At 39.3% G+C, this 12,657-nt stretch overlaps 1 protein-coding gene across 12 annotated transcripts in view; it reads right to left on the reverse strand.

The window, feature by feature from the left end:
• Positions 1–1,461: 1,461 nt before the first annotated feature.
• The window catches only part of GHR (growth hormone receptor), a 257,251-nt gene continuing 246,055 nt past the window's right edge, over positions 1,462–12,657 (reverse strand). For all 12 annotated transcript variants that reach the window (XM_027604931.2, XM_027604925.2, XM_027604921.2 and 9 more), the window contains 3 exons: positions 9,625–9,715; positions 4,798–4,867; positions 1,462–4,481 (listed from right to left, as the gene is read on the reverse strand). In XM_027604931.2, the coding sequence (XP_027460732.1) occupies positions 3,510–4,481; positions 4,798–4,867; positions 9,625–9,715 (1,133 nt within the window). In that variant the 3' untranslated portion in view covers positions 1,462–3,509. The remainder of the gene's footprint in view (positions 4,482–4,797; positions 4,868–9,624; positions 9,716–12,657) is intronic.

Genomic DNA, 12,657 nt, shown 5'->3' on the forward strand with positions numbered 1-12,657 from the left:
TGTTAATGTAATTGGCATAATACTCTTACTAGATTTCCAAGAGAACAGAGCTTAAACCAAAGGTCAAATTCTTATTCAGAAGCTGTACCCTTTATACACAGCCTTTACATATTAAGCTCACAAAGAAGACTGAGCAAATACGTAAAATCTTGGATTCTAAAGCATTTGGATTTAAGTAATGTGCAATTTTCCCCCTATTTCTTACCCTGCACAGAAAACATAAACCTTTAGTATTTTGATGTAAAACTATGTAAATATGTAAGTACTATAACTTCTGAATAGACTTCAGGGTTAGTGTGCCTCAGTAGAACCACTGAGAAGTTTACATACAGAAACACATGTGTAACCATCTTCAATATGTCATTAATCTTCTGTCATAGAAAGGGTTGTCTTCTTTCAATCCAAGGGAAGTAAACAGGCCTTCCTCCCCATTCCCTCCTTGATACCTCGAAGGGCCTCATGTGAACGATAAGCCTGTAATATCACAAGGCTGACTTCTGTAAAGCATATGTAAGAAACACATGTTTGGTGCTGAAAGTGGTGAGCTTTTGCTGGTTTTGTAAATGTTAAGGCAGTGTATGTTCCAGTATCTTAGTGACAGAAGGGAGATGATGTCCTAAACCATATTTCCAAATAAGGAAGTAGGAAAGCCTGAGGCTTCACCCTTGGTTCTTTCAGGTAATAGTTGCTCAAAAAGGGCAGACGCAGCAGGTAGAGAATTATTTCCATATTGAACGTAAACCCTCTAGTGTAAACGAAGAGTTGTGGCAGTTTGCACTCAACTTGCTGCAGCAACAAATAATTGTTCTGTGGGCTTCTCAATGCTGTCACAGACTTTTGCTTCTCAGGACCCAGCGCTTGCACAAGAGACTGCGGTTTATTAGGTAACCCGCCTGGAGCCTGTCTCCTGAGGAGGAATCCGCTTCACGGCTTTCCTGCTCCCTCAGGCTCCTATACAGCCTACCCGCCCAGCCTCCCCACACAGGCCCGACTTACATGCTTCCCGTGATGACAAGTAGTCTGACAGACCGACTGGTGCTCATGTGTGCACGGTTCGGGAGGAGCTGCTTTCCCTCCTCCCAGGCAACATGCTCCAGCTAGAAATGTCGCTTAAAGACAACGCTCGAGACGTTTTCCTCCTCATGGGCCCCGCTCTCCATGTCACACAAGCTATGACGCATCCACAACATGGCTCTAAGAGCCTCCGCCCATGGGGTGTTGCAGCCTGAGGAGAAGGCACAGTCCAGGCAAGCCAGAATAATATTTTTGAGCTGGGCTCCTGTTTCCTCAAAAAAGAGAGGTAGGGAGCTGCCAGCACATCGCAAAAATCTCCACATCCCTTGCCAATGTGTTGAAGCCAATTGTGCCAAGCTCCCCTTCCAGTGAGAACTGAGGGGTCTGTGGTCTGGTTGAGGGCGCCTTTCATGTGGGTGTTTGACAAGAGAAGCATGCCACGACGAATCCAAGAAAATAAATTTATTAAACTTTGAAGGAAAAAATCCACAGACATAAGGAAAGTTAAATATAAACTGCAGGACACAACTAGTCATACTAGTGAATAATGGCTTGTGTGGCCAGCAAAGTACCAAAATGACATTCTGAGACTGATTGAGGTATTTAGCTATTTTTGGCTATAGAAATTGTTGTCAGCCTATTGTGAAATAGTAAGATAGTTTTCCCAAGCACACAGTTTTAAGTTGAATTAGGTTCTACATTGATGAAATTGTATATGAAACTAAATTATGTAGCTCTTAGAGAAAACCATAGCAGCAAGGTAGCAGAAAACCTATTAAACACCTATTACAAAGTAACATGTTGAACTTGGAACACCCAGTTCTAGCTTTTCACTGTCCTTCCTGCAAGAAAGAGGGAATTTAAAATTACCAACCATTAAGCTGTTTCCTAAACAGGTCTGAGCTAAATGGCAATTACTATTTAAGTTACAGCTAACTTTAAAGTTTCATTAAATGTAAAAAAAAAAAATACTTAAAGTGAGAAGCATTCTTCAGTGAGATGAGATTCTTCTCCTTTGACAAACCTTTCGGGGAACAATCCCAACACTCCTAAGAATGGTGCTGAGGTTACTAAGGGATTGAACAATAATTTATACATCATTTCAGGCCCCTTCTTTTCCTTCTGACTACCCGCTTTGAGGCCAAGCCACTCAGAGGGGAAATAAAAAATGAGGAGACTTCTTCGTTTGCTACTTTAAATAAACCCGAGAAAGGGTTTGGTGAGGAAGAAAGTTTCCGCTATGGGTTTAAGAAAATTTTGACTTCTCTGTGCGGATTTAAAATCTTGTTCCTTCTGTTTCTTGTTACCAGGAAGAGTGGGTATATGTCTGGCTATCAGCTGTGAAACAAAAACCTGTTTCTTGAACTTTTTATTCCATGATCTGGCTGAACTTCACTTCGACCTGCTTCAACTTACAAAATGCTTCTTGTACTTTATTCCCTTCTTCGGTAACCATGTAATAAAATCAAGTCATGTCTGAAGAGATGCTACTGCAGAGGTTCTGGGGCCTACCTCTCACGATCTGCCTGCACTAAAAACTCACTCCCCGCACAACAGGAGCACCCAAGCAGCCTGCCCACAGGGCCTGGCTATCCTTTCTACCTCTCCTACTATGGCGCTCTCTGACATGAACCAAAATTCCGGTAAGAAAGAGTTTTTTGTCTGACTGTTTTGGTTCACGACAAGTTGACCTGTGCATCCATCTGGAAGTTTTTTCAATTAACAAATATTTGAAAAAAAAATTTAAATAAGATGAGCCTGTTCCAGTAATGCAGGTAACTACAATCATTTTAGAACTGTTTAAGGAGTTTGGGGAGGTATAAAAAGGGCCTGGTAAAAAACTAACCTGCTTACTTGTTTTTCTTTAGGTGTACCGACCAAAGCAGTAAACCAGCTTTAGACTGTAGTCGCTACATTCTTTAGATGGGTCTGCATGAACTACAGTACACAGTGTGTAGTGTGATATAAAATAGCCGTGCTTGAAGTGTAAATTATTAAAAATATCTTTATAAATTTTATGTCAAAATAAATGTTTTACATATCCAAACTATTTTTTGCCGTCCTACCTATAATTTTAGTTCCCAATTATTAAAAAAAAATTAGCCTGTGCTCTGATTTGCATTCCATTTTCCTGAACTGCAAAAGCCACCTGATTTTTCGCTTTTTCAAAAAGCATGATTTACTATACATTAAAAATAGCCATTCAATGCTTAGTATCACAAAATTAACACCCACATTAACAAGACAATCAGTGCCACTAAACAGTCTTTGAGACAATTCTTTAAAATATTTACAATTCACAATAGGAATATCTATCTGCTTAGGCCTTCTTCTTCTTTTTTTTAATATTCTGTTTCAACAGTTCAGGAAAAGGCATTTAGAATCTACCCCCTCATCGCCCCCAGAAAGGTTTAAACATTGTTTTGGTTTAAGCATTCAGGCCCTAGCCAACTCTTTACCATTAAATACGCAGCTTGTGGGAAATCCAAGAAAGGCTACGGCATGATTTTGTTCAGTTGGTCTGTGCTCACGTAGCCGCACGATGAGAGAAACTCTTTGTCAGGCAAGGGCAAGGCAGTCGCATTGAGCACGAGGCCCCGTGGAGACTGAACGATGTGAATGGAGGTGTAGTCCGGGACAGGCATCCCCGAGCTCGGAGCCCGCTCTGCGGTCCCAGACCGGCCAGTGGTAGTGGTAAGGCTTTCTGTGGTGATGTACATGTCTTCCTGGTTAAAGCTTGGCTCTACACGCGATTCAACCTCGACGTGAGGGGCCACAGTGATGCACTTTTTGGCATCGGCCTCGCAGAAGTAGGCGCTGTCCATGATGAAGTTTGCTTGGCAGAGTGAGACCACTTCCGGAGGCCTGTCACACGGGGATATCCCTGCCTTATTCTTTTGGCCTGGGGAAAGGACCACACTCCCGGCTGGAGTAATGTCGCTTACCTGGGCATAAAAGTCAATGTTTGCCAGTGAACTCGGGTTGCTCAGCTGAGGATGGGCAGCTTGATGAGTTGACTCAGTTCCACTAATCAGAAGTGGTCTTGGTTTGTTTTCCTTTGCCAGGATAACACTGGGCTGCTGAGTGGTAGGGGCAGTATCAGTAGAGGGTAAGTTATTTTGATTCTTCTGGTCAAGGCACAAGAGATCTACTTCCCCTTTTAACCTCTGTGGCTGAGGAACCTCTGAAGTACCATCACACACATCACTGGCATTGAAATCAGTCTCCAGAATGTCAGGCTCATAACAGCTGGTACGTCCAGAGTCATCATCCTTTGCCCCGAGGATGTTAAGTGATTTCTCATGGTCGTTGCTGAGAAGTCTGTCTGTGTCTGATCCTTCAGTCTTTTCGTCTGGGTCATCAATATCCAATTCAATGAATTCAACCCAAGAGTCATCGTTGTAGAATTCAGGTTTATAGTTGTCATGAATGGCTAAGATTGTGTTCACCTCTTCTAATTTTCCTTCCTAGAAAGCAGAAAGAAAATGAAATCTATGAAAAGAAACTCACAGTGATTAAAGGATTTGACAAATAACACTCAGAGACTAAAATTACAGTTACAATAAGACCAATAGTAACAAAACCATATAATAAAAAACACATTAGTTTAGAACTTTTAAATTCTCCTAATTTTAAGATACGTTATTTTGAAACACTTTCCTCCAGAGGGGTTAAAAAATGGAATGTGATACATATAGCTTGCAAAAGCTCTCAACAGAAGACAATGGTCTTTAGGTAGCATTTGATTAGTGTTATCTGTCACTTAGATAATTTATTAAGTACCTTGAGGAGATCTGGATCAATTCCTTTAATCTTTGGAACTGGAACTGGGGGAAGAATCAGCATCTTAATCCTTGAAAACAAATGAAATTTTGGTTTGACATATCTGCAAAATTATACATTCTCTTATTTCAAAAGATAGGAATAAAATATTGGTGGCACTATTACTGATTTCAAATATTCTGGTGCTCCATATATGTAGAATATGAGAAAGAAAATATTAAGTAGTAAATGATAAGGAAAAACTATAGAAGAAAAAAACCAAAAATCAACAACAAAAAAAGGCCCTCATGTGAAGTCAATTTAAATAAAACATGGTTTCCTAAAATCTTTTTTCCCTTATGTCTTTATTGAGAGCCAGCATTAGTATTTGGGAATGAGAAATTTGATTCTATCTAAGGCCAATTTCCATTTCGTCTATAAGGATGGTAATTTTAATGTACATCTTGTCAGTAATTTGCTGAGAAGGGGAAGTAAGAAAAGAAAAAGAAAAAGAAAGAAAGAAAGAAAGAAAGAAAGAAAGAAAGAAAGAAAGAAAGAAAGAAAAAGAAAGAGCCAATTCACATGAAGTCAAAATTATTTGCACCCTCAAAAAAGGATGGACTAAGCTAAGTTTGCACCACATGGCTCACATTAATTATAAAATTATCTAAGATGATCTCATAAACCAGGTGTCATTGCAGGGTTCATTACATTTGGGAAAGACTAAATTAGAACTAGTTCTAACTGATCAATATGAATCTATATATCCAATTCTATGATGCACTTAAAATTTCTGTTCTAAATATTTAAATTATTATTTTTTAAAGATTTTATTTATTTATTTGACAGAGAGAGAGAGAGCACAAGCAGGGGGAGTGGCAGGAAGAGGGAGAGGGAGAAACAGACTCCCTGCTGAGCAGAGAGCCCGCTGTGGGGCTCGATCCCAGGACCCTGGGATCATGACCTGAGCCGAAGGCAGACGCTTAACCAACTGAGCCACCCAGGTGCCCCTTTAAATTATTTTTTGACCATAATTCATTTCAATGCCTATTCTGCCTGTCTTGCACTTTATCGTATCCCTAGCACTTGGAACAATTCCTGGCACATAGAAGGTATTCAATAAACACTTCTTGAATAAATCTGAATACCACATTTATCTAGTTCGTTAATAGTCTAACTAGAATTTACGTCTTAAAATTAACATTGTAGCTCTGGAAAAAAGCTCAGAGATTAGCTATTCCATTCAACTCATTTATTGTTTTAAAAGACCCTACCAGTCAGAGATGCCACTGTTGGGCAGGGATGATAAACTGCTTTTGGGACATTAGCTGATATTCCACTTAATGTGAATAGACAGTCTAGGGAACCCATTCTCTAAATATTTCTATTTGCCTTTTTACCTAACCAAGGAATAAGCCAAATTCTGTTTTTTAAACTGCTGTAAGTAGCTCTCTACTAGGTTTACTTAGTGGGGCAAGTGTTAAAACAAATTTGTACCAATGTATAGGAGATATAGGAAAAACACAAATTATTAATAATAACTGCTACCATTTTTTTGAATGCCTCTGATAAACTAGACTCCATAAGATATATTTTGCACTAACCTGTGGGCTGGCAAAAAAGGGCCTGAAGGCCAAATCTGGTCTGCTCTCTGTTTTTGTAAATAAAGTTTTATTGGAACACAGTCATATTCATTAGTTTACACATTGTTATGACTGCCTTCATGCCATGGTGGCAGAGCTGAGGAGTTGTGACCGAGACTGCATGGCCCCAGAAGCCTAAAAATTTACTCTCTGGCCCTTTAATATAACAAGTTTGCCAACCATACACTACACATTTAATTCTTATAACTAGTAGGGAGGCAGGTAACATGATCTGTGGAAAGGTTTAGAGATTTAAGGAATGTATTCAAATCATATGCTAATTTTTGGCACAGCTGGGCTCAAATCCAAAGTACCTAACTCCAACCCCAGGCCCTTTGCCTTCTGTCATCCTGCTGTGTTATTTGGCCCTGCATCTCTAAATGAATATTTTAAATGTCAAAAACATAGAAAAACACAACACAATTGTAATGACAGGAAGCAAAGATTCCCGAATGTCTGATGCTTGACTTTGTTATGTGTGCCTCTCGCTTTTGCAGAGGATGATGCATTGAGGTACATGCTAGCTATCTGGGCGTTATGGCGGGCTTCATGCCAGGATGATGGGCCTCACAGCCTTTAGGGCCCAAGCGGGTCACACAAATGAATGAAGCAGGCTTGTTGCAAAGTCATCCCGAATGGAATGGCTGGTCCTCTGTTTCAGCACAGGTTGCCATGCAACTGAGTTTCACTAGATCTTTCAGTTGGTAAAGATCCCCCTGGAAATCTGGATTTTTGTGTGGAAATTCCCTAGCATGTAAACATTTTGTAGCAAATTCATATAACATAAATTAATGACACATTAGGATCTAGCAGGCTGAGTCTGGCTTTCGGGTGGCCAGTTTGCCACTTCTGTTTTAGGCTGATCCAGTTCTTTCTTTCCTGGTTAGTAACAGCTCAAAGGCTGGGATGTCGTATGGTGGGAATGACTGAAAATAGAGTATGGATAACCTGGCATGAAAGTCTGACTCTGCTGTCATTTTATTCAAACCCAAATTACATTATAAATCTTGCTACAGCTGATTCTTAATGATCTGGAAAGGGAAAAGTGGCACAGACTCAACACTTCAAACAATAGGCAGGACCTGAAGCCCTTTCGAGCCCTAACGTTCTGGGGAAGGCTGGCCTAAGTACCTTTTTCTTTGGAGGATCATTTTAATGATTAGCACTTTGTGTTCTTTCCACACCTGCTGACAACTGTTTTCTCCCATTTCCTACTCTCCTTGGAACATGGAAATTGAGACCATGACAAGGGTTTTTATTGGCAAATGAAAGAACAAAACTAATTCTTTTCTACAAAGAGCTTAATTTAGTACAGGAAATTTGACAGTACAATAAAGATTTCAGAACAATTTTACAATTCAGTAATTCTGACTAAGCGTCAAAGTTAAGAACTTCATTATCCTTAGGGAACACTCTTTTATACACAGGTTAAGATATTTTCTTTAAAATCCTCTTTGTTGAGTGAATTATTTTTTCTTTGAAATATTGTTAGCTAATATAATTAAACAACATAGCAAATTTACATGGCCTTCACAATGACTCAAAATTGACAGCTAATGTTAAGAGTGAATTACTTTATATACATAGTGGGTCTATCTACTGTAGTTACATATAAATTAGCCCATCAACTGTACAGATCAATACATTCAAATTAATCAACAGAATAATTTGGGTCCTCTGTTGTTGGCATTACTTAAATATATAAATTACTTAAGAGTCTATAAATGTGTTTACTATTTTTACCCCAAACAATTGAAACTGTATTGTCTTGCTTTATACTACATGTGCTTATAAAAAATTGTTGCTAAAAAGCCAGATGCAGGGGCGCCTGGGTGGCTCAGTTGGTTAAGCAACTGCCTTCTGCTCAGGTCATGATCCCAGGGTCCTGAGATTGAGCCCCGAGTCGGGCTCCCTGCTCATCAGGGAGCCTGCTTCTCCCTCTCTCTCTGCCGGTCCCTCCCCCTGCTTGTGCTCTCTCTCTCTGTCAAATAAATAAATAAATAAATCTATAAAATAAAATAAAATAAAATAAAATAAAATAAAAAGCTAGATGCAAAATGAAATTCTGCAGAATGAATTTTGCTTTCCCATTGGTTTACATTATAGAACTGGAGATGTAACTCTAATTAAAAAGCTTTTGCAATGTATTCACATAGATCCTGTTTTGATTTGCAGATGCCTCTTGGCTTCAGCTGGAGAAAGTGTCTACAGTTCTAGTTAGGGTGACCCACCATCTTGGTTTGTCTGGAACTGAGGAGTTTTCCAGGACACAGGACTTTCAATGCTCAAACCAGGAACGTTCCAGGCAAACTGGGAGTGTTAGTCACCCTTGTTCTAGGAGAAGGGGCAGGATGAACCCATGGGACTTAAAAAATACTCTAAATGTAAAAAATTTGCAAATGATACTGATAACTTTTCCTATATTTTGTATTACAATTTCCTGTAGTCTGTGCGGAATTTCTTTCAGGAAGAAAAACAGAGTGATAACTCATACAGCTCAAGGGAAATTTAAGGGTCATATACTCCAACATGCTTTTATTACCCATGAGAACATGCAGCCCAGAGAGGTTAAGGGACTCAAACAAGATCAAACAGCGGTGGCAGAGTAACTGGGATCTGAGTCTTGGGACACCAAGAGAATACAGAAGAGAATCTCTTTAGAGATTAGAAAGAATTTTAGCTGTGTTTACAAATGTGGGTAATTTGTAATAATTTAAATAAAACCCAGATTTACTTGAAAACGCCATCCTATGAAGTCTAAAATGGTTTTATTCGATTGAATTATCTAGGTGGCTTTCGTTTGCCACTTACATTTGCTGTCTATTAGAACTGTGTCAAACTTAGCTAAAGGTTCAGTGCCATCTCGTTGTTGTAGAATGAATGGGCCAGTGCCTTTAGGACTTAGAAGAGATCAAGGGGCAGCTCTGAGATGACAGTTTTGTTAAGGAGATGCCGATCACAAGGTGTGTGGCCACTAGCCTCAGCCTCCTAATGTCCTATAAAACTTCCCAGATAGAACAGACACCCAGGAATTCTCTATGATGAGCACAACAAAGTGGAACGTGTATAACTAGTGATACCATTTTACTGCATTAATTAAAATTTTCACTCATGATTTGCAAAAGAAATATCAAATAACAAGTGGAAACACATTTGAAAATCTGAACACTGGCACAAACATCTAAATAGACTTTTTCACACCTACCTTTGCTGTTTAGAAAATATGAATAAAAATAATATCATCGTTAGCCCAAATATTCCAAAGATGATAATTAGGAACCATGGAAACTGGAAATCTGAAACACACAAGAATATTATCTCACTCATAGGATTAGGAATAGTTGACTTTTACATTTCACTTTCCTTTTTCACATAAAAAAATATTTCTTAATTTGTATTCATCTAGTAAAGTCAGTGATTTCTCTTGATAACCACCAAAACAGAATGTAATGATGTAGGAGTATTTTCTGTTTCATGAATGTTTCTGTCCACTTCAAATTTTTTCACATATGAAAAAAGAATCAAAATGAAGAAAAAGCAAACAGTTTAAGCACAATCCATGTTTATATAAAAAGTCCACAACAACTGTTTTAAGCACCTTATGTGTTCAGGGTGTATCATTAGAGATTCAGCTCTAGAAAAAAATGCTGTTTGTCAATTTACTACTTTACCCAAATGATGTCCACTTGGTCCGTCCTTCCTTCCTTCCTTCCTTCCTTCCTTCCTTCCTTCCTTCCTTCCTTCCTTCCCTCCCTCCCTCCCTCCCATCTATCTATCTATCTATCTATCTTACATATGGTAATAATTTTTTATCCTCCAGACTAAGGATCCATCAAAAGGATGAGGGCAGAGTTCTATTTTTGAATCATGACTAAAACTTCTTAGACATGCAGACATGTATTTTACAGCTGACAAAATACCCTTTGATAGAAAAAGATCACTACTGGGGCTCCCATCTTCTACTTGGTAGCAGAATTGGGGCAATCTGTTCATAAAACTTCAATTTCATTTCTTAAGACCAAGTGCCTACCAGCTGTCTGCAGTAGGTTCCCAGTGTTCTCTACTTTTGAACTGAAATATAGTTGATATACAGTGTTCTATTAGTTTCAAGTGTACAACATAGGGATTCAACAATTTTATACATTATTCAGTGCTCACCATGGACACCTGTAGTTACCACTTGTCACCAAGCAACGCTATTACGATATTATTGTCTATATTCCCTATGCTGTACTTTTCATCCCTGTGACTTACTTACTTTGTCACTGGAAGTCTGTACCTCTTGCTCCCCTTCATCTATTTCACCTGACCTCCCACATGTCCTCCCCTCTGGCAACCATCGGTTTGTTTTCTGTATTTACGAGTCTGTTTCTGTTTTGCTTTGTTGTTCATTTATTTTGGTTTTTTAGATTACACATGTAAATGAAATCATAGGGTATTTGTCTTTCTCTGTGCTACTTATTTCACTTAGCATAATACCCTCTAGCTTCATCTATGTTTTTGTGAATGTGAGATTTCATTCTTATTATGGCTAATATTCCATAATGGATAAAGAAGATGTGATCTATCTATCTCCCATGCTCATTGCAGTATTATTTAGAATAGCCAAGATATAGAAGCAGCCTAAATGTCCATCAGTAGGTGAATGGATAAAATTGGTGTTTTCTTTTTCTTTTTTAAAAGATTTTATTTTATTTATTTGAGAGAGCGAGCACGAGAGGGGGTGGGGTCAGAGAGAGAACCAGACTCCCCGCCAAGCAGGGAGTCCAATGCGGGACTCGATCCCCGGGATTTTGGGACCATGACCTGAGCCGAAGGCAGTCGCTTAACCAAGTGAGCAACCCAGGCGCCTTTTTTTTTTTTCTTTTTTTAAGATTTTATTTATTTGAAACAGAGAGAGAGAGAGAGGTGGGGAGGGGCAGAGGGAGAGGGAGAGGTGGACTCCCTGCTGATCAAGGACCTGGATGCAGGGCTCCATCCCAGGGCCCTGAGATCATGACCTGAGCTGAAGGCAGATGCTTCACCAACTGAGCCACCCAGGCGCCCCCAAATTGGTGTTTTCATTGGGTAAATACCCAGTAGTGGAGTTACTGGATTGTATGGTATTTCTATTTTTAACTCATTGGAGTTACTGGATTGTATGGTATTTCTATTTTTAACACTCCTCCCCCTTTTTTTTTGAAGATTTTATTTATTTATTTGACAGAGAGAGACACAGCGAGAGAGGGAACACAAGCAAGGCGAGTGGGAGAGGGGGCAGCAGGCCTCCCGCGGAGCAGGGAGCCCGATGTGGGGCTCTATCCCAGGACCCTGGGATCATGACCTGAACCGAAGGCAGACGCTTAACGACTGAGCCACGCAGGGGCCCCAACACTCCATGTTTTAATACTCTATTCTTAAGACTCCATACTGTTTTCCCAAGCCGCTGCTCCAATTTACCTTCCCACCAACAGTGCAGGAGGGTTCCCTTTACTCCACCTCTTCATCAGGGTTATCTGTTTTACACGAAAAGACAGGTGGAATTTACTTGAATGTTGCTTTATTAAAAGTAGGATTTTATGTTGTAATATTCCTTTGTTATATTTATTTTCTTATTCAGTTATTAAAATCCCCAAGGGAGATATGATGGATATTATAAAGAATTAGTGGAGGAGAGAATGCCATTTTGTATCTTGTGATATCTTTAAGTTTATATCAATACCATATTCAGGAACATAACAAAGCTAGAACTTAATTTTTTTTTAAACATGGAAGGAAGAACCAGTTTAAAAATCTATGCTTAATTGAATTAAATGGCATCACAATCAGCTTCAAGGGTGTATGGCAAATGTAATTTTATTTTTTTACTTTTTATTTTATTAGTATTTTTTAAAGATTTTATTTGAGAGAGAGAGAGAGAGAGAGAGCACAAGCAGGAGGATAGGCAGAGGGAGAGGAAGAAGCAGACTCTACCGAGCAGGAAGCCCGACGAGGCGCTTGATCCCAGGACCCTGAGATTACGACCTGAGCCAAAGACTGACGCTTAACCGACGGAGCCACCTAAGCACCCCGCAAATGTACCTTTTAAATCAGAATTTCATTATATCAAATATTGTTTAAAAGAACAAGCCTGTTAACTAGAGCTTAGAAAAAATGGTGCTACAGGCATTTTCATTTAAGTGCTCTCTAGTATCATGGGTTCTACCTGTAGCATCATCAATGCAGAAATAGAAATTTAATTTCTCTATAGCTTGTGACT

Source organism: Zalophus californianus, chromosome 5 (genome assembly GCF_009762305.2).
Source record: "Zalophus californianus isolate mZalCal1 chromosome 5, mZalCal1.pri.v2, whole genome shotgun sequence".
Lineage (NCBI taxonomy): Eukaryota > Metazoa > Chordata > Mammalia > Carnivora > Otariidae > Zalophus > Zalophus californianus.